At 38.6% G+C, this 27,666-nt stretch overlaps 1 protein-coding gene across 2 annotated transcripts in view; it reads right to left on the bottom strand.

Annotated features, from left to right (window-relative positions):
- The window catches only part of LOC148419278 (SLIT-ROBO Rho GTPase-activating protein 3-like), a 29,801-nt gene extending 3,863 nt beyond the window's left edge, over positions 1–25,938 (bottom strand). Inside the window, exons 1-15 of one of the 2 annotated variants that reach the window (XM_088423474.1) lie at positions 25,514–25,938; positions 18,775–18,970; positions 14,490–14,652; positions 12,686–12,748; positions 8,612–8,803; positions 7,732–7,860; positions 7,364–7,585; positions 7,160–7,261; positions 6,198–6,395; positions 5,997–6,081; positions 4,287–4,314; positions 2,933–3,035; positions 1,962–2,022; positions 1,098–1,175; positions 891–1,025 (exon numbers count right to left, since the gene is read on the bottom strand). In XM_088423474.1, the coding sequence (XP_088279600.1) occupies positions 891–1,025; positions 1,098–1,175; positions 1,962–2,022; positions 2,933–3,035; positions 4,287–4,314; positions 5,997–6,081; positions 6,198–6,395; positions 7,160–7,261; positions 7,364–7,585; positions 7,732–7,860; positions 8,612–8,803; positions 12,686–12,748; positions 14,490–14,652; positions 18,775–18,970; positions 25,514–25,580 (1,822 nt within the window). In that variant the 5' untranslated portion in view covers positions 25,581–25,938. Of the gene's footprint in view, positions 1–890; positions 1,026–1,097; positions 1,176–1,961; positions 2,023–2,255; positions 2,287–2,932; positions 3,036–4,286; positions 4,315–5,996; positions 6,082–6,197; positions 6,396–7,159; positions 7,262–7,363; positions 7,586–7,731; positions 7,861–8,611; positions 8,804–12,685; positions 12,749–14,489; positions 14,653–18,774; positions 18,971–25,513 lie in introns of both variants that reach the window. The other variant, XM_088423475.1, reaches the window with a different exon arrangement.
- Positions 25,939–27,666: the final 1,728 nt, after the last annotated feature.

Genomic DNA, 27,666 nt, shown 5'->3' with positions numbered 1-27,666 from the left:
TGGAAAACAAGAAGTCAGTTCTATCAAGGATTTGCCAAGGATCGCTGGCAGGAATTTAGAGAAAATAAAAAATCTGAGATTTTTTGATACACTACACTCGAGTGTAAATGGGATTTTCCATCTTAAACTGTAAATGGAACTTTATTGTTATAGTTAATTGTATTAGCAGCATTTATCCACGTTAAAATGATATTTTGGGGGGGGTATCCTTTATATATTTATAAATTTTTAAATTTTATCACATTTGAATTGCTACTGAATAAACAACTTTGATCAGATCTGTAGATTATGGATTTTATCCAATTTTTTTTCAAATTGGATACATATGACCAGTAGTTACTTGTGTCCTTTGGAAAGATGGGTACTGGTATTTAAAAAAAAAAAAAAATCAAACATAAACCAAATCAACTTCCAAAACATCCTTGAAAAACAGGGAAACAAAGTCTACTGCATATATTGTGAATAAAAAAATTAAAACTTTAGAAGCGTACATTCTACTATGACGGAAGAGAAAACGGTCAATATATATTGAGCATATACAGTATTATAGGTGGAAGACAGACAATCAATATAAAATATTAAAATATGTCAAAAAAGACATTCATTTATTCTGTTTGTGTGAGAATTCTTACACCATTGAATCATATGCAATAATTGCATAATTAACAATTAAAAATAATAATATATAATATAAACAAATCATACAATAGTTATAGTTATAATCATATATTACATACATTAAAATAGTCTTATAGGTTTTCTTGAAACGTCACTTATTAATCCTTTATAGAGAACATAAACCACTTTTGTAATGTTAAACAAGCAATGAGTGGCCTATCCAAGCAGAGTAAAAGCATCGCGTTTGACAAGTTTCCCGGAAAATGACTCACTTGTAGTGGATATGAGGTCAAGGAATCGCTCTTTGGGGAACAGTGGCTTCTCCAGACCTCTGAAGTAGAGTTTAAGAACGCCAGCCACAGAATTGATGTCATGATCCGACTGGTCGTCCACCAGTGGATCTTCTCCTATAGATACAACATCAAATTTTTATCTTAGAAAGATTCTAAATCAAACCGCTCCAGAAGACTGGCGCTGACCTCTTTCAAATGCATTTTTAATGTCGTTGACTTCCACTTGGGATCCCGGAACTCGAAATATACCTTGCTGCTGCAGACCTGTGAGCAAATTAATTCATTGGGGGATGTTATTGAAGCAAATGTTGTCGAAATGCCAATAATCCTTTAGCTGATAGAGAAAAAAAGAGCACATTTCGGATTCTTTTCTTCACAAATCTGAGAAAATGCACAGCATTTTTCGATTATACAGTACTAGTCAAAAGTAAAATGGTCTCCTACATATAAAGGGGTAAAAAAAATGTATCATGCAATTACCTCCTGAAAATACAAAGAAAGCTGTTATCCGGGTAAATGGTGCTTACTTTGAAGAATCTTTCTGTGTTTTTGTTTACCAAATACTTCCATCAATGTCTATTCATATCGACTTAAGTATCAATCTATAATTCAGGTTCATAAGGATTTAAGTATCAATCTTTATTTCAGGATTAAAAAAAAATCAAACAAACACATAATTAAAGAGAGATTCTTAGCTTTTGACTGTTAATTCCAAAAATGTGATCATGAGCATTTCTTTGCTCTTTTCCAAACATTTTTGGGTGAAACATTCACACGACAAAAGGTTTGATCAAAAATTACCCAAAAAAGGACCAACCTAATATTTGGGTCAGTTCGAGCCAACTTTCTAGGTTGTTTTATACAAAATAACCCACATTTTGAGATCGTCCTTTACAAGACGGCACATTTTTGGACCGCGCAAACCACCCAGACAGCTAGGGCAAAATGATCAAAATGTTGGATCAGTCCTTTTTTGAGCCATAACTGGGTTATTTAAACTCAACTGAATTCAATGTTTGCACACCAGATGACCACAACATGGGAACCCACCATAGAGATTGATGTATCGGATGCAACTCTCAACCACCACTGGTATGGCTTGCCCCGAGTCCTACAGTCACATTCAAATTATTAAAGACGAATGAACAATAATTTCATGAAAGAAATCATGTGTAATTTTTTCGTCTATCGTATCATATCAAAGGCTACAGCTACATAAACAAGACTATGAAATGCAATGATCATTATTATGGCAGTACGTGTACACATAAAGGAGCACCAAAAGAACGGCGGCGCAGAAATGTAGCAAAAATGGTGATGCCACCCAGCTGTAGGACAGAGTACCTGAGTCCTGGTTCGGACATTCCGTCTTCCCCTGGGCAGAGAGCGGTAAGGCACGGAGACAGCGGAAGGGATGTGACAACAACCACAAACAAGTTAGTGAGGAAGACAGATCTCACAGAGAGAAAAAAAAAAAGGAAGAGGTCTGGAAATGCCAAAGCATCAATTCAGTGCCTTATGGGGGTGCAAAATACGAGGACATGGGCTGGACGGAAGTGGGGCGCTGCAATAAAGTCAAAATAGGAACATATACGCCTACATTCAAAGCCCGCAGCTTCCTTCATTAGCACTATGCTGCAAACTGCCTTTCCAGTGATTCGGACTGAGGATGTAGCAAAACAGCGGGACAGATGCAGACTGCTCGCCGTGTGTTTATTTAAATAGTCGAACATGGCTGGTGCGCGGCCAACTGACATCTTGACGGAGCCGGTGGACTCAATGTGTCCAGGCAAGCAAACTGCAGCTCCACGTTTGCTCGATTTGCGGAGAAAAAGGCGGGGCGAGGCCACGAGCAAGAGGAGAGCCAGAGTGTGAGCGAGCCAAACGTTTGGGTAAAAAAAGAGTGGCCAAAAAGGTGAGCGAAGAAAAAAACAAAAAACAACAACAACAACAACCCAAAAGGACCACCAGCAAGACGGCGGAGCTCACGAATAGATAAAGAGCACAAGATGGGCTTGTACCTGGATGAAGGCCTCCAGATTGCCGTTAAACAGCTTACGCCTAAAAATGGAGCGGGGTCTAGACTTCCGCATTCTCTGGGGTTTAGGGGGGAGTATGGGGGGCCTGGGGAGAGGGTAGGGGGTCGCACGGTTGGTATGACAACTATCAATAATAATGCACTGTTGAAAAATATAATATAACTAAATATATAATAATAATAGTCGACAGCAAGTGGCAAAATGGCTGCCTCAAGATGGGTGAAAACCGGTGGATTTTGCTGCTTAATTTCTAATCATTATTATTATGATTCAGAATGATGTATTTAGAGAATTGGGGCCACGTAAAACAGATCAAGGTAATAAAAACTGCCTGACTTAACCCGTTAAATGTCATCCAAAAATCACCATCCAAAGAGAGAACAGGAGCTAGGAGATTAAATAACATTAAACAAGTTACCGGTAGTTTGATGAGAATAGATTGATCCTGCTTATTTTTGTAATAAAAAAAATATTTTTTTTCATTTGATATAGTAATAATATATAATTTCTTGAGGTATATGTTACATATTGCAATAACAATATTGGAATACTCAATAAACACGTAGAACATGTTTTTTTTTTTAAAGCGCAACCCTCATAATTTACATTATTTACATTATTTTGTGTTTATTTAGTTATTTTGGGGCATCTGTTCAGTTTTTAAAAGGGCAGAATCTAGTATAAAAGTTCAAATAGATCATTCAAGTTAATAATCTTTTTGTATGTGTCATATTGCTTACTTATGCGCCAACTTTCCAACTAGGAACAACATTTGGGGAACCGGTGGTATTCCATTGCACATTTCCTAATTGCAGACAGAGAATTTCCAATATCCATTTTTTCTGGAATGTGGCATATGAATCAACTATCACCGCAGCGTAGCTTTTAGCGCACCACTGAGGATGCTGTATTAAGTTTAGATTTATAAATTTAATTTCAACGGAAAAAATAAAGACAAGATTGTCTTTCAGCTAATTTGCGGTTTTACTGTATTCAATTTGTGCGTGCCACATTAAGTAAAAAAGTGGCACTAATTGTTTTAAATTTCTTAAGATTTGTAATTTGTACTGTAAATAAAAAATACAGTGGACATTTGGTTATAAGCACAAGTGAGACCCACTGAAGTTAAAATGAGTGCGTGAATGTAAAAGAAAAGCCGAGACACGCGTTAAGTGTCATCATTTTAAAGCGCCTTGGGGGAATCTTGAAAAGACTTATTTCCACGTCTTACACACTGTTAACATTTGCCACTCCCGCAGCGGGGTCTCATTTTTGCCATATCCAGGGACAACGTCAATGCCTACGTTATTGTCTTTCTTGTCACAGGACATCTTACCTTGTTGTTCCATATTCAGCCCTCTCCCCTAAAAGGAAACAGAGCACAAAAGGCACAAAATGAGTATACGGCGCCTTTCAAAACGGTACAGTTGAGTGGCAGCCAAAAAAATGCGAGGCTGCCAGATGGAGACGGAAAGGGGTGTTATGAGAAAACAGGCATCCATTCAGGCGCACTCAATGGGGTGAGTACCACGGCTGCATTTGTCACGCCGCCAAGCGGCAACCATTCAGCCGTCGCCCTGGTAACGCTACAAGAGCCCCCCGAAGTCCCCCGGATAGCCTGACTGCTCTCGCTTGCGATGAAAGCAAATCCAGGAGCAGCTTTTTGGGGTGCTGCTTTATAGGGGAGGATTTCATAACACTGGATGTATATTCAGCCACACACTTTGAACGGGGAATTCGAAAGGCTGCTTTAGGAATTGTGTCATGTGTAAAGCAGTTTTAAAGCAGTTTTGTGCGCAACATCGCTTAATGTAGCATAATTGTGAGCTTAAGCAGAAGACTTGACTTTGTTGTTGCAACATGATGTCGTTCTGTCATTTTTTTTAAAATACGAGTTCAAGCCGAAGTGAACCCTAATGCTTTAATGATCTAATTTGTCTTTATAAAGTGTTTGCGGTGGCCCCGGCATGACATTTCAAGGTTACCACGGGTGCAGCGGCTTAAGAATGTGACAAGAAGAAGTTTATAGTTTGTTTAATATTTAAAGGGACACTGTGCAAGATTTAGACCATTAAAAAGGAATCAATTAAATGATTATAAATGTCAAAAACTTGCAAATAAATGTGTCCTTAACAGACAACGGAATATAAAAAACTAATCTGGGCAAAACAGACGTACTGTAGAGTATGTGTTTTCACAGTGATTTAGCATAGCATGTATTTGACTCAGTGGTATTATTGTCATCATCAAGATTTCTTGGCCATAAGGAAAATGCAGAGTTATGAAACTATACTAGTATGATACCTAGCTTCAAATACATCTCGTTTACCATTATTTTATTTGGACATACAGTATTTGGCATGCCCTGATACTAAATCAGTGGGGGGGGTGAAAAGGCTTTGTTTTTCTCATGTGAAGTATAATTGCTTACTTCATGTGAAGTATAATTGCAATAAAACAAACGACAATAAAATCAAAGTCATTGAAAGTTGATTTAAATAGCTTTTTTTTAAATGCCTGTCCTATTTTTATAATCATACTGAACATTTTGCATGGGTGTCTAATTTTGTCCACCTTGTCATTATGGGATAACTGCCCCTTTGAAAATTTCTCAAAGGGGCATTTGTGGTATTTCAACCTGCATTTTCTCTTTCACAAAAAGATTCCGAAGAAGTAGAAAGTTGGACAGTAACTACTTATGTAAGTAATATCGATTAGTTAAAAAAAAAAAAACATTTGGAAAGTACAGTCAGCTTGCTAATTCATAGGAAAAATTAATTCATAACATTGCCAAGTGCAGATCCAAGGTGCAGATCTAACATAAGTCAATATTGTCCACCCTGTTATCAAGCAAACATATTTATAATTTATTCCAAAAAGAAAGTGTAGGCGTTTAACCAATATGCATTTCTAACAGCCACATTACTTAATATAATGAATAAGCAGGGCAATGGAAAATCTCATCTAAGCTAAAATACGGAACTCTCAAATGCTTCTGATCGTTTTGACTCCGGTACCAGTTTGGTAAACATTTCAGGAGACTCACCTTCTCCCAGCGTCTGCTTCAGAAGATCATGTTTGGCTTGAAGTTTGACAATAAGGTTGCTGCCATTCAAGTATTCTTTGTATTTCTGCGGCGATAAAAAGGATAACGGTAAAAAAAAAAGGTATATCGGTACATAGGGTATTTTAGAGATTTCACAAAATTGTTTTGTTTATCTTAATAAATAAGCGTAATAGAGCTCACAGTGAAGTAGAATCCTTCCGTCTCCTGCTGATTGGCTCGTCTCTTCGAGATGTTGACTTTGCTCATGTAGGAGTCGGACGAGGCTGACTTGACCGACTCTGTGGACTGACTGTGCTGGAAGGCCTCGGACACATCAAAGTCTTCCACCGTGAGCATGTCCTGAAGCGTCTGCATTGTGGCGTCCAAAGTTTTCCTCACCTGACATAAAAATGCACGCGCGTTTCGAGTATTACCACACACGTGTGCAACTGGGCAAAGTGTATTCTTCTTGTCAAAGCGGACATACAATAAATGGACCAAAACAGAATCAAATGAAACTTGAAACAGCTCTTACAAACAAGAACTTTGGCCTGGAATTCTTTTATTATTTCGGTCACATTTTAGCTAGTGGTAACCGAAAAATTGTTCCCATATCTAGATATTTTTGATAAATGTAAATTGCATGTATAAAAGTACACAACATGAGTAAGCATCCTTGTTTCAAGTTTAAAGTACGTAGTATTTCTTCACTTTTAGACAAGAACGAACAGAAATCCCATTTTGATGAAATGTTATCCCAGATTGGATTTATCATTAGCTAAATTAATAGGACAACCACAAGATTGACTGGTGATTTCATTTGTTATAAATAGTTTAATTTTCAGCGAACTTGTCCCAGTTTACGTTTTTGAAAATCTGGCCACCTTATTTTAGACAGAAGCTTTAAATAATCTTACAGAACTTTCTACAAAGCAGCAGACATCACTCTTTAAATCATCCTCCTCTTCTTCGACATTTGCTGGCTTGATGGTTTACGATAATACATTTAATATCCCAGTGCTGATCTCAAAATCTGTGCTGCAGGAAATTGTCAAGACCTGCACAGGGGGTCATGTGACCTCATGCTTTTTGGTGCTATATAGGCGATGGCACGTCTGACTATGTTCACTCAAACCATTTGTTTAAAAAAAAAAAAAAGTTACCTCTTCATTCTCTATCTTGAGCGTTGCCAAGCGAGTCTGAAGCTGCTGATATCGCATCAAGAGTTCTGTCTGGACAGGTTGCTGTGCGCTCACCTGGCACACCTGGCATGAAAGCAGGGCACAAACTCTACTGTGATGACTTGATAACAAGCGTGCCACAACCTAAAAAAAGACCTTCAAATGAGCCTCTTATCTCCCCCTCACCTCGTCGCCCATGTGCGGCTGATAGTCAAAGCGCGCCGGAGGACAGAACATTTGCGAGTGCGCGTCCATGAACTTGTGCTTGTCTCCACGGACGTCCATGGCGTCCACCGCTCCTTCTAGGACGTCTAAACCCTCGTGTCGAGATGTCTCCAGGCTATATTCGGCTGACAGGTAGGTTCTCAGGGTCCGCGTCAAGCTTGCATGGTACCCCATGTCACAACACTATGAACAGGAAATGAAACATAATCCTTAGGAACTCCTTCACCAAAGATCCAGAGATTTTTGACTTGCGTAGCCAGCATCAATGGCAGCGAATGAGGTAGTGTATTCACAGAGTTAGTGTTTACCCTCTGAGTGGTAGTACTTACATCTATCATATCGGACACATCATGGATATAGTATTTCGCCACCAAAGCATTAGTGGCTGCCAGATTGAGCAGATAATCATTGCGGGCCTTTGTACACTTGAGTTTGTTTTCAAAATACTTGGCTTGTCTCTATGAGAAAGAGAAACACACATGAATGCATGATGATAAACTCAGTGCTTACAATATTGCTGCCAAAACTTGTGTCAAATGTTTCCACACAATTGGAGAACAATGTGGAAAGCCATTTCGGCTAACCAAGGAGCTGATATAAATATTTGTAGGATTTTATTGCAGCGCAGTTTTGGGAGTCGTTTATTCAATGTGGGGAGCAACTACTTAATTTTGTAGAGCATTTTTTTATGGTTAATCGTAGGGACCCGAAGCGACTTTTATTATCATTAAATCATAAACAAGTACTACTACATTTAAAGTTATTAATGTTTAATGCATTGATGGCCTTTTTTCGGACTGAGTTTGAAATGCATTTGAATGCACCACACATTTAGTCCTCACGTCAGCAGCTAGCATAGACTTGTGCCTAGCTCAAAGGAAAAACCTAAATAATAGTTGTCTAAGGCAATTGCATTGATGTCTATGGATTACTTGGTGTTTTATTTTGAAATTGGCCTATATAGGGTGTTGGTGATATGTTACATAAACATAAACGTATGGAATAGAAAATAGAAAAAAAAGTACTTTTTTAAAGTAGCCGCATTACTCAAGGACTTGTCTCAAGTTTACCCATTCCATATGTTCACACCAAACGCAAAGCCAAAAATGTACGTTGCAAACCACTTATTTCATGTAATAAGAATCTATCACTAAAATTCTAACATACTTTATACTGGTATCATATTGGGCGACCATAAAGTCAATATACCTTCTCTTTCATTTTCTCCATCTTCTTTACAGAGCTCCGTCGCTGCGGCCTTTCGTCGTGACCGTATCGCATCAAGGCGGGGCCGATGTCGTTGGCTTTGCCGATGTGCTTCTCCTCCTGCTTCTCTGCCTCCTTTAACTTGCTCTCGGCGCTGATGCTCTCCGTGTGGTACATGTGGTACGTCTTCATCACCTTTCACGATACACACACGCATGCTCAGTATTAGGAGAAGTCCTACTCGATGCTTAATTTAAGGGTTGCTTTGAGAAAAATATCCGAGGAATCAGAAGAAACATATTTGGGGCGCACAACAAAGAATTAAACTGAAATGTTTGAAACCCATTAAATGTAGTCTTATTTTTATAGAGGATGTGGAGTATTGATTTTTCTGTTCTATTCATTCCCACGTGTCCAAATACGGCACTCTTATTAAAATTGCTTTAATTGCTTCAAATATTCCAAAAGGAATTACATGAATCGTCAAAATTCAGAACATAATTTATGATTAGCATGTCTTTTTTTTTACAATTTCTTACATGTCTGGACCAGTGTTTTTCAGCCTTTTTGAGCCAAGGCACACTTTCTTCTATGGGAAAATCTTAAAGGGACACCACCAGCTGAAAATGTTGAAATCTGAAACTCTGTAGCCTATATTAACAATATAAAGCCATTCCAATCAAGGTTTTATCAACAGGAATCAAATAAACACCCCTTAAGAGCTTATCTCAAAGTACTGTGCTGCCACCTATTGCTGAAGAGTATCCATTACATGAAACACGAGAAAAAATAAAAGAGAAAAAAAAAGAAATTGGCTAATTTCCCAGGGGACACCTGCATTTATTCGACGGAACGCTACTGTGCTGCGGCACAGTGGTTGAAAAACACTGGTCTTGACTCGTAGTGAATATTGATGGCAAGGCTAAGATTAGAAAGACAATAATAGAACTAAAAAGCATTTTCGGAAAAGTCAGGAGACATCATCAGTGAAGAATTTGCGTTATAATTCTGGGTACAAATCTCAATTTAAGCCTTCCTCTGTGCTGTGGTATTTGCAAGATCTTCCTGAATTCCACATCATGAATTCCAATGTTACAAAAAATGGATGGACGACTGCAAAATTTCAACCCCTGGATCGAATCTCTCGTTGAAGATGTCAACAAACTTGAAGACCTTGCGGAGCCAAGTATGTCCCTGGCTGTTGCGTAAGAAAATGAATACTAAATGAGAAAAAAAAATCTGAATAAATTATGGAAGTGTTGGATTGTACACAAAGAAATAAATAACAACTAGAAAGGTGCTGTACATTAACTGAAAATGCGTATATCATAATGTACAACACTTTATGTTTGTCAGCATTATGTATTGGCTTGAACTACCATTCATCACACCAGGGAGTGTAACTTAATCATCTTGCTGGACTGGAGGCACTGAGCTGGGTGTGTCTTTTTAATGTGCTTGTATCCTGTCTCTTGTTTGCCTGTTTGTCTTCACCTTTGAATACCAAACTAAAACCATTCCTACAAAACACTCTTACTAGTACAATAACCTACTTGGTTAACATCCTTTGCTGATTCTTTTGAGACCCAAAGAAAAATGTGACCAAAACAGATCATACTGCTACACAAGGATTCATCAAGGTGATTTTGTATGATTATTTGACTAAATGAATCATGCTCAATCCATCTTGTCGGACTAGCTGAACAACAAAAGCCACAATATAACAATCCTGTGTTCTTAAACTTAGCAGGATGCAAAATTTCAAATACAATCCTCCTTCTTTCAATAAAGTCACTTTGAACTAAATGAGCTCAACCAGGCACGAATATACAAAAACAAACTGAATCTGTCTGGGACTCACTCTCAAATTATGGTTTCCTAGCAACCTCGCCCGTAAGCGATGTACTAAAAGGACAGATCGATTAATGAGGGAGGAAAGGGCCTTTCAGAGTGACAGCAAGCAGCGCACCCTCTAGCAAACCGAGTAGCACAAGAAGTCATCTGCCGATCGATAACCTATCACGTACGCGGCCTGCAAGTTTTGCAATTTTAATGTGAGCTACAGGCCCATGACTTTGGACTGACAATGTGAATAACGCTCTGCAATTTTGGTGCTTTGGCAACTATTTGATATAACGTGTATCAGCTGCAAGGAACAAATGCATATTTTATCAAAGAAGCGTTGTAGATGTTATATACAGTATGCCTTGTGGGAATGAGTTATCAATTTTTGATGAGTGCTTTGCCTTTTAGCACCAAAAATTCCACACATATTATCTATTAAAATTATATATTAGACAAATACAACCCAAACCCGAGGATGGTCATTCAAACGGTAGAGAAGGATATCGAGAGGCCGATGGCAATGCTGATTTTCGGCTGGACAAGAGAAATTATCATTAATCAGAAGAATTAAATTATAAAGAGTAAAATATCACAAATGATGTTGCACTGTCTGCAATTCATAGATATTTTTTTAAAAAGTGTGACTTTAGGCTGTGCGTAAAGCAATGGCATCCAAGTCAATTCTTGCACAACTTTTTCACACCTAATTTCATGATTTATATTTAAGGATACAAGATTATGTTGTAGATTTAGGTGAAATAATATTAGTGTTATTTGTATGTAACCCTTGTAAATGGTTAGGGGACATAATTTGAAAATAATTTTCAAATATTGTCCTTTCAGTTAATTTTGGTTATGGACATAGCCAACCGAATTAAATGTGCTCAAATACAATGTTGCTTGACATATAAGTCTAGTTTGTTCCACGATGCATTCATAGCTCAATACAGTTATAGCTCATCCAAAACTTTACAAAAGCACAGCAAATGTTCTTTGAATGTAGTTTGTTAAAAGCATTCTATATTTTACTGTTAAAAAATCATACCGTGGACCTTGCATACTCGTGGTTTGGCAACTATCAGTTTGTACTTTCTCAGATTTGAAATAGATTTTCTTTTCAATCATTTTATAATTTTTCAACTTTGTTTTGAGGGGGGTATTTGTTTTTTTTTCAATTCTCCATTTCTCTATTTGCGTGAGAATCTACCCCCGCAAACAGCAGAAGTCCACTGTAGTATTAGTTAAACAGAATGTACAGAATTCAACTGTTTGTGCATCCGGATTAAATCATTGTAGCTCCTTCTAGTGTTCATCGATTGGCCAGCAGGGGCAGTATAATTCAAGCAAAGTTTTACGACTGCTGCAAGTGACTCAGTAAACTGCAGTTATATTAGTTATTTCTTTTTTTTTTTGCGGTGGATAAATATCAGCTTTGAAGTATTATCATTATATTGCCTGTCTACATGCGCTGCTGCAATGTTTGTATTTAAATATCTGGACATAGATGGTATTTGTCTATGGTGTGTCCAATTGTGTTAGCAGTACGCTAGCAGCCTTTAAGGCAAAGCGGTGGTCTTAATTACTTACCACGTAATTATGTCCCATGTTTCGTTTGACAAGATCTTAAATCCAATTTCTAAGGTTGATTGAAATATGAAGCTTTGGACGGTAGAGCAGCATCCCAGATTGGATTTTATTCAACCTTTAAGAGTACTTAGTGCTGCTCAATGCATATATCAGATGGCTTCATCGTACTCAGCCAAACGTAGAAATACTGGACACAGCTGTTCTCTATTTACCACACAGACCTGTTCCGCGAGTGAACGCACACGCGCATACGACGAGCATACATGCGCTCTGCGTGTGAATGGTAACCGAGTCTTCCGAATGCACGGATAAACGAACAACCTTTCCCAACAAACAGATGTGTCCGACCTTCGGCAGCTGCTCATTTTCGCACAGCCACTCTCCTCTTTACCCAGGGGAGAAATTCACAATAGATGAATGCAAATGCGTGTGACCTCAGAAGAAGTTAGAGGATAAACTGCTGATCAAGCAAGTGTGGCGTGTGCAGTGTCAGGCCGGCCAGCTGTTTCGCAGGTTGCGGTCTGACAATTGAGAGGAGACAGGACGTTGCGACGGCCAGAGACTGGCAGCTAACACGCATGAGAGCCCAGACAAGCTGTTATGGACATTACAAAAAAAAAGAACAATAAAATGTGTTTGACTCACTGTGTAGAGCTCAGTGGTGACTTTCACAAGCTCCTCGTGCATCTGCACACCGATGTCTTTGCTCTGTAAAAACACATGAACAGAAAATAACTTTTGGGAACACTTTGAATGCAAATATATATGTATATTGTAGACATTCATTTTTGCTCCCACTCTTTCTCTCTTCTATCAGTTGAAGTCTGAACTTACTTCCTGTTAGTTAGCTTGTCTAGAGGGCAGCAGTACTGTTTCAACCACGTATTGTATAGCAATGCACTTTTTTTCAGCTTGTTTAAACGGAACATAAATGAATTAAAAAAATTAGGGATGCTGGTATTCAACGCTAGGTTGCTTGAGAATGCTCCCAGATATTTTTTTTAATGGACTTATGGATGAGATGATTAAAACAAATATGATGACTATTTTCTCACTTTTATGATATATACAGTTTAAAAATAATTCATAACAGTAAGAAAATAGAGAATGATAAAGAATATGTCATTTATGCAATACATGTATATTCTCAGGGTTCATTTACAATAAATTACTAATTTCACACATTTTAAATTTGGCATGAACATATTAAATTGTTAATGGAGTCAAATAAATATATTTAAAATGTTAGGGGTGCTGGGATGGAACTTAAGGGTGCTTAAGCACCCTTAAAATTTGGCGATGGAAAAAGATATACTGAAGACATCCTATTTTGTTTTCAATGGACTTTTGGCGGAGGTGATTAAAAATGATACTAATAATGTAAATCATAAAAATAAGAAAATGGACAACTATGAAGGGTATGTCATTTAAACATAATAAGCAGGTATGCACACAACTGGGACGCAGGTACGCGGAAACATTGATGCGTAACATCGCGTGCTTCACTTAGCACATTTGCGTACCTTACCTAACTTTCCCTCAAGACAACAACTGGGCCTGAGCTGAACATTTTTTTTCCTTGAAAATTGGCTCCGAGATGTGCCGTGGCTGGAAGCCTACTTAAATGCGGCGAACGATTTACCGCTCATGTCCTCGGCTAGCAGACAAAACCGGTGCGTTTGATACAGGGTTGAAAAATTTCAGTTATCCTTTATTTGACAATTTCGAAACAAGCATATGAGTGCCGGATGGCTTGTGGGCAACAGTTGCGTGGAGGCTATGAATTGGACATGTCCCCCTGGCAGTGCTAAACAGGCCGCGAGGAAGCTTGGGTTCAAAGGTGAGGAAGTCTTAAGTTCACAACTTTGCCACCTCCCCAGGGATCATTTGTCAAAAACAACAACGTTGTGTTTCCAAAAAATGTAGCCGTCAGCACATTCACTCCATGTATTCCCCATAAACATCATTCCAGTGGCACATGTGCAATATATTAGCATTAAAACAGCACTGCAGATGAATGCAGCAAAACGTGGTTTTTGTTTTGAAGCACTTCTCCCACTTGCGCTAAACTCTTAGCAGGGAAGACTGACTTTCAGCAGGTTTTTCCTAAGGCCTCTCTTTGTGCCGGCCGGCTGAAGGCCAACACCCCCCCCCCCTCCCAAGAGGGCATAAATTATCCTCCATTCCCTCTGCTGTCAAGCGATAGTGATTTCAGATCGCTCGGACCGAATATTCATCACAACCCCTGAACCACAGCCACTTTCCTAACTTGACACAAAACACATATTATGCACATTTGTCATGAGAGCGTAACCAATGGTGACTGTTACACAAATACCCAGTTATGCTGAAGTTATGAATGAGATTCTTACACAAGCTTTATGAGCAGGATTAATCATGATATAAATAAAGTCTCGCACGCCTTCATCCATTTCATTCCAAAACTGACCTTTTTGAAAAGTCTGAGGACATCGTCGCCCACGTGTGTCAGACGTACAATGACATTGTTGTTGTAGATGTCGCTGAGCGTAGCGTGGTCTCTGCTCTCCCGCCTGGTCTGGTCCAGTACCAAGTACCAGCAGTTGATAGTGGACAGGAGATTTTGGTCCTTCCTGAAATAAACAGCAAACACCAGATTGTGAACGGGTGTGATTTATTTGACTCTTTTGTTAATGTTGTAGAGGCATTTCGATATTTTCCCACAGATCAAATCACTTGTGACGATACGTGATTCCCACATCAGATGTCACGAGACAAGATCTTTAAATAACAAAACAAAGACTATGTTTATATAAGTCAACAGTGATTTCCTGGAGAATGAGTGAGCATATCTAACCAGTGTCACTCTCTCCTCACAGGGTCATATTAGTCACATGTGGGCAGCCTATGACTCCATTTGATTCAGTTGTAAGGTTGCGGGGGCCGATAACCGGGTTGATAGTTAAGGTTTCAAAATCCGATAAAACTGTCTTTAACTGGTAATGAGTACTTAACAAAGGGGGCTTTTTAACGGAGGTGAATATGATTGGTTGCTTGCAGAGTTGACTCAACAAGCCACCTCCCAAATTTGCTTTCTGTAAAGTTTTGAGGGTTACAGGTGATAACGAGTTATTTTGAAAATATATAACATCATTATTTTAGAGGATTTTTTTCAAAGTCTGTGCCTCACTTTGGACATAAATGGAAGTGCAGCAAGGGTTGGTGATACAGTATCATGAGTGCTTGCAGAGTTGACTCAACAAGCCACCCCAGAAAACAGTTGAATGGCAATCTTGCTTTTTTGTTTATTTTTTGCTATTTGTTTACCATCTTGGCATGCATGGAGGATAAGGAGGGGGTCTTGGAATATATTTCTTAGTGTACTAAATATTAAATAGTTTGTTTAAAAATAAAATACATTGTCTTCAGTGGAAAAAAAAAAACAAGTTGCAATTTTAACATTGTGATACTGTGACACCGTGTTATTTTTGCTCATGGTTATCTCAATCTAATATCGGCCCTTGCCGAGACGTGGACATAATAAATTTCCTGCCCCCCCCCCAACATATTCTGTTTTTGACTCAATTATGATCCTAAACCCGAAAACAACACGTTGACCAAGCGCTGCATTAAATTTTGGATTCTCTCCTGACCCAATCTGAAAATCCTTCTCTTCAGCATTTTCGTCCCCACACAATAGCTGGATGCACACACACAAACACACACACAGCCAGCATGCAGGCTACTCTTGCCTCATTGCTTGAGGGAGCATGTGAGTTCAATTACGTTCACGCCGAAGAGTTTGTTTATCCTCTTTTGTCTTTAGGGAACATTTGACTATTTTTCCGCTGTCAAACCTTTGTGAGTGAGACACTGTTGCGAAGCCTGCAAAAACTCTTGAACATAAAGGCTTCAAAATATTTGGCTGATGGCCTAACGGTGACCAAGGCCAAAATCCAATCAAAATCCTTGTTTTTTTATTGTTATGACATATTTATTGGTCAAATGATGAATGGAAATGATGGAGGTCTTTATAAAGGATACATTATTCATATCTGCTAAGCTGAACTAACAGCTACATGGATCATACACGAAAAGCTATAACATTACAGTGCAATGTTTGGATTTAGTACCCTAACTCTGAAATCAAAGGACAAATCAAAAAAATGTTTATTTTTAGATCTCGTCACAGTCCTGAAGAGCATTTTAAAATAAGCCTCCTTGTTTTTGTGTCAGGTCACATCAAGTTAACATCTTTGATCTTTCTTTTCCCTGCTGAGTTTTTTGGCTTTTTAGTTTCTTAATTTGACGCAGAGAGGCTTGTCATCTTTTCTTGTTGTTTTGAGAATGTTTGATTTGATTTTTTTGTATCAGTTGCGTATGCATTAAAAAATGATGACAATGTTGAGCAATTAGAAAAGAATATGCATTACAATTTGTTGCAAAAATATACCAACATGCAGGAAGCTTGTAAATTATACTGTAAAGTACATTTACTGAAATTGACATGTTCTCTGTTCATTGAGCAATTGATCATTAGATCATTTTTCTTGGTTCACGTGACGAAATAAAATCATTCTCAACCAATTTGCTGTTTAAAATAGGAAAAAAGAAAAGATATTCATGCACCCTTGTGCAAAGCAATATTCTTCTCAATACAAAATCAGCAAGGAAGCAGAAGCTAAGAACAACATCAATATCTGATGTAGTTCTAGCTAGTTGTAGCATTTTGCCTGGTTGAGGTGCATTGATAATAAATGCAACAAGGAATGAGAAATCTATTCATGTAAAAGATACGGTGCCTGGTGCTGTGCATCAGCATCTTTTTGTTATTCCCTTTTCATTCCAGTGCAGTAAAAAGGTGAAGCAGTCCTTCCCGCAGGCTTTACTTTCAAAGCCAAGCACGAGTTTGATCCTTGACACTGGATGCCGTGAGATTAACTGTAAAATCTTTTGGATGTTGGCTGCTCCTCAGTAAGAATGAAAAAATGTTATATTCCTGACCAAGGTCACGAAAACAGCAAAAAAAAAAAAAAAAAAGCAAAAATCATGCTAGCATTTATTATTTGAAGTCAATTTCCCTTTCTGATATTTTCTCTTAAATGCATGACTAAAAAGCATAACAACTGTAAACACGATACTGAGACTAAGGCGAGCGACTTTGTAGTCATTGCAGTTTCTGAGAAGGGACTCAGACAGAAATTTCTGATGATGATGATTTTAAGTGATGGGAGCGGAGGTTTCGAGGAGGGGGGTTCGAACAACGGGTGACAAGAGAAGTGAAGCGATGGGAATATCTTACAGGGCTTTCCCTTTGACTGACCGCTCCATTAATCAACATCTCAGAAATGGCAGCTCTGCGTGCTTTGACTACATTGATGTAATTGGCCAAAGAGAGTGATACGAATCACTAATGTCTATGAAAAAACAAACAGAGGTAAAATGAACTTGACATTTGCCGGCTTTCTTCTTTTTCAGTGTGCATAGTTTAAATGTTGACTTGTAAAACATGTTCCATAACAAACTAGACCTTGATGCCAAAATACGAAGACCTGTATATATAAAATTACTTAACTGTAAGCACTCACTAGTTCTCTGAGACCAGTGAGGAAATTGTAGGATTGGAGAGCCGGCATCAAGCGTGAAGTTGTTTGAGGATGGAAATAAAATGACAAGCGCATGGAGAAATCGAGCTTGGCGGGGGTTGGTGGAGTGGGTAAAGTCTGACCTAGTTGGGAGGAACACAGCAGCCTAAGGCTAGGCTTCCTTGGCCCTGGCAACATTTCAGGTCAATTCGTCTGAGTTTATGCCTCCTTTTTTTTTCTTTGTTCATCCCTTTGTTCTTTGCCACCATAGTCCTATTTCTACCAAGCGGTACACAGCTTTGGGTATGTTGCCAAGGCTACCAATACTAAATTGAATCAGGATTTGGAACCCTTTCGTTGAGATATTGTAGAGTAAATGGTACATACTCGAGCTGGGCTGATACTGATACCAAGTAAGGTACGTTTAGAGCAGCTAACCAGCCTTATTTTCAAGCCCCGGTACCCGCGACAGCAGCTGGTAACTATGGGCAATGTTTTTCTGAGTTCCATGTCAATTCTCTCACATGCTGATTAAGGTGCACTATCATTTTTTGGGAGATCTTAATCATAAGAAATATTCAGAACCACCGTTAGCAAGCTGAGGTGTAATTGTTTATTACCTGCCCCTTGAGCACATGTGATGTCCTTTTCAGATGGAGGCAAAATGCTTTTATAAAGCAATTATTTGTACATGTAAAATAATTTAGCTGTCAAATAATTTCTAAATTAAGATCTCCATTATGAACTTGTATTGTTTTGGTAACTAGACTTGATTGGTGGGCAGAAAATCTTTACTTCTGTCCAACAACGGTAATGGAAAGAACACAAAGGACACCTTGACTTTGAATAGAGGAGAATGTGTCCTAAATGTTCTTTTGTTGACTTGGTCTTTTTTCTTTTCATTGTATATTTTCCAAAGTATAAATGTGTCCCGGAGTTAAATTTGCATACAGGAAACAACAAATATGAAGAACAAAAGGGACCACATTCAGATCCAGGGACAAAACTTTGGTCTTGAAATGATCTGAAAGTTTTGCTTTCAAAACTGACTGCCCAAGAGACCAAGTGGAAATGACCAAATTAGGACCCAGATGCTAACCACAAATCCACCGTGTCGCCAATGCGGCTTATAAAGCCATTATATGGAATTTAACCACAGCAGAGACTCACTTGAAATGCTGATGCTCTCTGGAAGTGCGGATCTTGGACGAGTAGCGCTCCGCAAGTTTGTCCAGGCCTCTGGAGAACTCCAGTTGGAGCTCGGCCTTCCGGCGGAAGAAGTCCTGCAGGTCCTGCAGCAGCTGGAGGCGGGACTCCGACTGCTGCTCCAAACAACGGAACTGCTCCACCAGTTGGTTTCGGATTTCTGCGGACCAACAAGGGGGATCGCACTTAGTAGGAGACGAGAACCAATGATTGTCATATGTGACCCCGACATTAGTACTCTGTTACAGGGGAGTGGCTGCAACTGTCCGGAAACTAGCACGCTAACGGAAGCTCTTGTTTAAGAACAAAGACATCCTAATTGGATAAAAGCAGATGTCTAACTGCATTTGTCTGCTGTGAGAGAGTGTGTGTGCGTTCGCACGTGAATTGTGACATGCAAGTCTGTTTATTGCTGCAGACAGCACAGAAAACAAACTGGGTCAGCAGGCATTGTGCTGAGACAACCTTCAAAAAGATTTGTCTCAAAACGGCAAATATGAGGAATTCTTTTAATTGCAAGAATATTTGCGTTTTCATATTAAGAGACTTGCTGCTTCCCAACATAGACGCAGGGACAGAAGGAATAATATGAGTGGGGAAAACAATTGAGATGAAGAAATATGAGGGCAAACAGGACAATGAATCATCACATAAAGCAATAAGCCATTGGCTGTATTTAACAAGGGTTAGGATAGTTGCTTGTAGCAAACCTAGACAGTTTTTCTTTTATTCTTTTCTGTCAAAACCACTTTATTGCCAATTAGAGAAATAGTATTTCCTATAATTCTGTGGGCTATGTCACATTTTCTCCCATTTGCTGAACTTATTACACAACCGTTTTTAAAATGAAGAATGAAAGTTTTCTCTTATGATAAAAAATAAATGTGGCATTTGCGATTTACTGAGAAATTGTGTCTGAAAGTGAAAATGCTTAATGAAAAACTGCAGAAATGCAGAATGATTTTGAACAATGGGGAATGATGTTGAAAAATATGGAATTTAAGACTGCTTTAAAAATGAGACACTTGCAATTGCTGTAGTAATTGCAAGTGAAGTCTTATATAACGAAGGAAAAAAATACAGAAATATGAATATTTCAAATAATATGGAAGAATAATGGAAATATGGAGTGAAATAGAAAGATAATAAGAATGATGTGAAATGATATTGTTAATGATTTTTTTTTTCCCCCAGATGTGTCATTGGGAATGAATACGGACATTTTTGTGGGTTGGGAATGATTGGGAAAATCATTTTCAAGGTGAACTGAATGAGTTGAATATTTTGAATTTTTTAAAAGAATGACATGAATCTGGTTTAAGGAATATGCCATTGACAATGAATCTGGATTTTTTTTGTGGGTAATTTATTTAGAGAAAAATGTTGAATTGTTACTAAATCAATTTTTGGCCATTGCTGAGCTCATATTGTCTTCTTCAGACAACAAACTAGTTGGCATTATTTCAACTGGATTAGCCAAATTCACATCAATTAATTTTCACACAAACATCATAATTCTCAATGATCAAGGAATCAACACATCAGCCATTATGAGCCTTTCTAGTTAAGATATGTTGATTATACATTTACTGACGCATACACCCACACACACAATAGACAAAGACCTGTGTCTGTAAGAGCCATTAAAACAGTTGAGGGTCATTAAGGAGGCTTAACCGACGTTTTCAAGCATGCATATGATTTCTTCGCACAAAAAAGAACTTTGTAGTGCATCAATGAAGAAAAGGTTCCTTTATTCTATTTGAAAATGATGGAAAGTGGAAGACAAAGGATTTTAAAATGCTCTTCCGTCCCGTGAGCAAAAATGAAACTATAGGAGTATGAACCAAGACAAAATAAATATGCGGTCCCTTGCTGGGAGGACGTATTATCCTCCCGGTCCTCTTTAGCGGTGCAGTTGCCTGGTTACATGCCTCTGGAGCCGCCAGAGTCAGAGTGAGCCAGTCCTCCCTCTTGTTTGACACTTGCACCAGTCGCTCCAGTTGGTTTTTGGTCAAGGACAAGGGGTGACTTCCTCTTCTTGGAAAAGCCCAAAACACAGCCAAGGCTAATGAGCACCCAGGCCCCAAAATAGCACAAAATGTCACTGTGCTGAAATCGACCGCAACATTTTTTTTGCAAACATTGACTATATCCGCATGGCCGACCGATGTGAGACGATTTCGACTGATGTGACGACACAATACGCATCAAACGGACTATTTGAATCGGCTCTCCAGCAAGCAGGTTATTTTTAGAAACTAAACTGTTACTAGGGACTGCGAAGTATTGCGCTACATGCGATGAATGATTCAGGCTTTCGCAGTGGGGGCATAATCACGCAAGGACATGGACTAGCACTTCACAGTTCCATGTAAAACACCCAAAAGTTCCCCTCTACTTCACACACATCAAGCTCTCAAATGTAAGTGAATATGGAGGCAAACACCCACAGGGAATTTGGATAAAGTACCAATTTATATTGTGATTAGCCGGCCAACACTAATAATCAACACCCTGGTGTGTCTGGGGAATTTGCGGGAGCTTTTTGCACATAAATGCAAGGCTGTGGTCACATTTAAGTGGCAGACACACAATAGATTTCAGTCGAACCACCAAAGTCCAACTTCCTTTAGGAAATAATCTAAAGCGAATTCATTTGTTCCAGGCCCAAACTGCCACATCACAACAGCTTTATTAAATCCACAGGGAATTGTTTCAAGTGAGGATGCAGCAATATCTTAGTACCCTTGCGCATACTGTTTCATAAGATGCAGCGATATTATAACGCTGATACCCCTTTACCAAAATGACATTTACATTCCTGGCAGGTGGAGTAGGTGTGATCCCAGTTACATGGATGTTATTTAAGCAAACTATGCTTTGCAAAACAAACGTGAACTCTACCACTACACCACCAACAAGTTGAACGAGTGAAATTCATGTAGTGCTGTCCATCGCTTGTGCTCCAATACAATTTGTTATCACGATTGTATGAATAATATCTACCATTATTGCTGGAGATTTTCATTTGAAATTACAGGTTGTGATTTATCCAATGAGCCCGTTATAAAGAAATGCTAAGTATTTGAGGCCCCACTACATTCTGTGGGCAATTGTGCTGGTTGTGAATATTAGAGCTGCATACCAGATCCTGTTTTCAAACACAAGCAGTCGGACGTTTATTCAGTGCCGCTCCCGTGCTTAAAAACACAATCCGTGTACTGTGAATATGCTCTGATGCACTCGCATGCAGTACTAGCCGCACGTTCTGCTGTACACGTAAACGAGTGGGCAGTGCTGCCTTGAAGGCCCGTTTGTGCAAAAATCCCATATTGAGGAGTCACCGTCGCGGAAGCAGGCTGCTCCGGTTAGCCCGCCGCAGCTAGTGCCGCACTCCGGGGCTGCGTCTGCAGTTAGCCATGCGTGGCTAGTCACATGTGTCCTAACCCAGACTGACACGTTGACATCATTTGGTTCGAATCAAGGCTGCGAGCGTCTGAATGCACTCATAGCAGCTCTCCGCTTTTTAGGGCCCGTACGAGTATGCGTTCACGTGTCTTTCCCTTGATCCGAACTCTTCACATGCTGTCTGTGCAACCGCAAGACAGGAAAATCCACATTGTGCTGTCCTGACATTCTGAGCCGGTTTCACTTTAAATGGTATTACACCGTAGCGCAGCGCCTGCGGCTTCACATGCCGGCAACAAAGATGTAGTTTCGCTGTCGTAATACAACTCTGACATTTCAAGGCAGCCTCTTCCTGGTCATTCTTTTATTATGATGAATAAACAGCGAGAGCCACATGCTCCGGCCACGTGCGCTCTATGGAATGCGTATGAAGTACTGTATCCACAGACAACAATGATGAGACATAAAAACCCATACCCAGCTTGAAGCAAAGCACCTACAAATGGTTGTGAATCTAGTAAAAGAATGTTGCAATTGAACTTATAGTGAAACATACAACACTCTATATCATATTTTCTAAACTATGCTGGAATTGGACCTCGAAAACAAGATAAACTTATATTATGGCACAGTGGCTAGTGTTAGCATTGACAACAATGTACAGTTACTGAACAGAAATGTGTTTCAAGTTATTTTCCAGTGGTAAAATTGATATTATGTTCATTCAAACCGTCTAGGTTTACTTTACAATCGAGGCAAAATGTTTGGAGTAATTTCATCCAAGAGAAAAATGTTTTCTATAGTGCACTGGCTCGTACTAAGTGCTCGCGCTTCATTTTGTAAAACACACCCAAAAGGTCACAAAATGTTTTCCTTAAGACAATATGGGAAAAGTAAAAATTATATGTGCAAAATGTATTCAATGCACGGCTATGAAGTGCCATAAAATTGAAACCACTACATTAAACTGGTTAGCGCTAGCCTCGATGCTGATATAGTTTATCAAAAGCGTGTCATTCTTTTTAAAGAACACACTAACATGGTCAAATAATGCTTAGTAGATTAGCTCTTTTTTAACGAAAGCCATTTAAAGCAAAACTATGTCGATTACAATAATTTTACGCCGAAACAAAACCACTTCTGATGAAGTAAAACTTGCATAAATGTTCATATCTAGCTAACATAGATAGATAGATAGATAGATAGATAGATAGATAGATAGATAGATAGATAGATAGATAGATAGATAGATAGATAGATAGATAGATAGATAGATAGATAGATAGATAGATAGATAGATAGATAGATAGATAGATGGGAGGCACAATATTTAGCTCAAAACATCATATCAGAATAAGAAGAATTGCCATCTATGTTTTATTTTGTCAGGAGAATCTAAGTAGACGAAGTAGTCTGGGCCTCAGTGTATATTTATATCCATACTTAAATTTAACTGTAGTTTAAAATAGAATGACACGGGTCCCTTAATGTTTCATAAAGACATACTATAATAATTCTAATAAAACATTTTAGCAAAGTGGGAGTCCAGAATAAAATGTCTGGTCATTTACTGTATCTATTGTGATACATAAATAGACGTGGGGAAAATAGTTTTGGTTTAGTGTACTGAAACTGTCATAATCAGTTTCAGAACAGTAGATGACTAACATATTTTTCCATTTCATGAATGAATATTAGTTCATCGATCAAATATTTGGCGATATTCATACGTTCAAGTCCAAGCATGTACAATTCCTCACTAGTAACTAGCACAAGTAATTCTGTGTGTGACTGTGTGTGTGTGTGTGTGTGTGTGTGTTAATTGTGCTGCTGTGCTGCCAGTAAGTCAGCATTACTGCAGCCAAGTGTCAGTGTCAAATGAGCTCACTCCTCACTACAAGCTGATCAAATCTCAGTTCCAAAATGTGCTTAACATGTCAGCTTAGAATCTTCTCATGAAATGGAGATGGCATAAAAAAAAAATCTGCGCTGGGTTTTCTAGTAGTCACTAAGCGAAAGAAAGAGCGATTAATCGACCAAAAGGAGACCCGATGAGAATGTGCGAAAGCATGAGGCTTTTGTTTGATATTTCCTCTCAAAAGTAGACGTAAACCAGTAACTGAATCTGTTTTAAAAAGGTTGATGAAGACATCGATCTTTTTTGTATGATATGACAAAATTGTTGATTCTATTCATCTGTGCAGTTATGCGACAAGTTGTTGTATTGCAAAAACATTAAAAAGTTCTTCAAGCTCATCAGTAATATGAACCACTTTCGCATTATGTTTTCGAAAAGTTGTGGCTGAGTGTCTTTAAATATTTGCTGTTTTAATGGGGTTAATATCACTATCATTTTTTTCCCTCGTCATTCATGAAAACTGACCAGAATAATGAAACTCTGAGGACTCTGAAAATGTACTTTCTTCACGGTATTCATTGTGTGAATCTTCAAGCTTATCATGCCCATGCAGTCACTGTGAAGTATCGATAAGTGTGAGGAAAAAAAAAAAAACTTAGTTTGCATGAACATTGTCTTTCCGGGAACAGACTATTTCGTATAATGGCTCTGTCAACAATAGTTTCTTTTAAAGTGCCAGAAAACGATTTCTGACTAAACAAACTGACTTTGACATATTGCTGCAAAAGGACATGGAGAAGCAACGCACAATAAAAAAAACATAATAATAAACTGCTTCAAGTTTTTCTGCTGCATCAAAATCCTGCACAGTGTTAGCTCTTCTTCTTAGCAACACATTTAGCCCGAGAAAGGAAAATCCTTTCATGGTTTATAATTGATGCAGACACCATCCATTATTGATGGACTTTCTCAACTGTTTGCTGGGTGACCTTCTCAAGCTGCTTTTCCAACTCAGGCATTTTTTTTTTTTTTTTTTTACTATTGTGTATGATATCTGAGAGGCATGACAGATTTTAGGGAAGATTTCCCAAGTGAGTAATTGGACCTATTTTTTTTTCCTCAGTTGGATGTGCAGCTTAAAAAGCTGCAGTGAGAAAGTCATCTGCAGCAGCCTGACAATGCAGCCTGCTTAATAGTCATGCAGCCTGCAGTCTTCATGGCTCTTAAGGAACCGGTTTGGTCAAGTTTGAACTAAAGTGTACAACCAGACAGATCGTACATAAGGAGGTTGATGTTGGAGATTTCCAGCGGGATGCATTTAAGAGCATACAGTCTGCAGGCAGACCCACCCCTCAGCATTGCACGCGCACACACAGTCATGAAGCTTTTTGTAAAGTTGCACAATTGTCACAGATGAGCAGAACCAGCACCGACCTTTCACTTGGCTCTCATATTCTGCTATGATCTCTTTGTCCTTCTTCACTTTGGCCTGCGTTGACATGGTTGCAAGGAGGCTGGCCGGCCCGACGCTCGAGGCGGGAAGAGACTGCGCCTTTACTCCGTTTGCACTCGCGATCAGAAGCCCGACATAGCCCGAGAAGGTGGCTCAAGTTCGGATGAGCGACAACAAGCTACGGCTCGAGGTGCGGTGCGGTTCGGTTCGGTTCTGCTGCGTTGTGTTGTGCTCTGCGACGGGGCTGCGTTCAAGGCGGCGTCGAGCTGGAAGTGCACGCGCGAGCCAGACCACTCCTCCCTGCAAGGACTCCTCCACAACAACTCCGCAAAGACCAGTCACGTTTGAGCGACAGAGGGCGAAGCAAAAACGAACGGAAGGACTTTAATGACTGGCTGACTGATGACTGACGCTCTCTCTCTCTCTCTCTCTCTCTCTCTCTCTCTCTCTCTCTCTCTCTCTCTCTCTCTCTCTCTCTCTCTCTCTCTCTCTCTCGTCTAGTGAAAAAAGGTTGAATGGAGGTATAGGTCAATGTGAAACTCCTCCCCTCAACAATTTCCCCAATTCATACTTCTTGTGCATGCATGAAATATTACTATTTCGTGTATCACGAAATAATAGTGGCTATTTTGTCTATCTATCTATCTATCTATCTATCTATCTATCTATCTATCTATCTATCTATCTATCTATCTATCTATCTATCTATAACATATCATTAATAATACTAATAAATCATATGCTGTATTATTGTTTATTGAAAACAGGTCAGGTCCCTGGAATTAACCTGCAATGCAAAAAAATGCTCCACGAAATTAGAATTTTGCTAAATCAAATTGAAAAAAAACTATGCAAACAAAATAACGGTAATTGTAAACAAAAACACTTTACACGCAAGCAAAAACGAGCACAAAAAAAAGAATCTCACAATAAAAAGGACAAGCAAGAAAAAGCACGAAATAAAAAAGCATGCAAAAAAGAAACACAAAAGAAAAGGCACACAAGAAAAAAGAGCGTGCAAAAAGAAGCACAAAAGAAAAAAGCACACAAGAAAAAAGGACACGCAAGTTATTTTTTCTCGTGTGCTTCTCTCTTGTAAGCTGTTTTTATTTTTATTTGTAAATAAAGAAGTTATTTAAACATACAGCTCTGTCGTATGATGGAATCAGTGATCAGCTATCAGTAATTTTCACACTCGCTAGTCGACAATCGTGACACAAATCCTGATCATGTAAAGTCTAATATATCATATTATATAAATAGTTTTTGTTGATCCTATATGTATTATACGCTGTAAACAGTTTATACGTATATGCAGTAAATAAACAAGGTATTTAGTTATTGCAACATCTTGTGATCAGATTAGTGATTAGTCTTTTTTAAACTCGTAATGATCTCCAAAAACCCTAAGTAATCTAATTTAAATGTGTATGTATGTATAATGGGTGAGATTAAGTCATTATTTAGAATGTTGTTATTTGTAAGTCATTTACCAACAATGAATCACGATCTTTTTCATCAAAATTATTTTTTTTCCAAATATATTATTAAATAATCATATAAAAACCTAAAACTAAATTGATAAATATATTTGAATAAACTTATTTTAGGATGATCAGGAACTATAATCAAATGCTTAATTAACACAGCAAATATTAAAGAACGCTACAATCTTTTTTTTATACATAGAGCTAAGAAGCGAAGTTGTTACAAAACAACATTTAGGTACAGCTTTCTAAAAGTGTGTCACTACCCTCTGGTGGAGGAAACCGCTATTGTGTGTAACTGTAGTCCCCCCCCCCCCCCCCCCCCCCAAAAAAAAAAAAAAGAAAAAAGAAAAAAAACTATAAATAGTCCACTAGTAGCATCCTATGAACATGCATTTTTGATCTATTTTAATTTGTATTTCCAAATATTCTTACTCATTCTCATTACTCAGTGTCACATGCATTGTGAGTATAAACAAAACAACATCTCCTGGAGACGCCTTCCAGTGTGGTAAGATTCCCCAAGGTTCCATTCCGTGTGTCATCACGTCTTCCTACGTATACCTGCCTATCTTGACTGTGAAATCCTAAATATAGTCTGTTTAGCCACGTTAACAAGTTCACGTCACATAAATCGAATGACGCCT

Source organism: Hippichthys cyanospilos, chromosome 9 (genome assembly GCF_059441005.1).
Source record: "Hippichthys cyanospilos isolate Australia breed blue-spotted pipefish chromosome 9, RoL_Hcya_1.0, whole genome shotgun sequence".
Classification (NCBI taxonomy): domain Eukaryota; kingdom Metazoa; phylum Chordata; class Actinopteri; order Syngnathiformes; family Syngnathidae; genus Hippichthys; species Hippichthys cyanospilos.
Note: the sequence above shows the minus strand (reverse complement) of the source record. Positions and strands in the feature narration are given on the sequence as shown.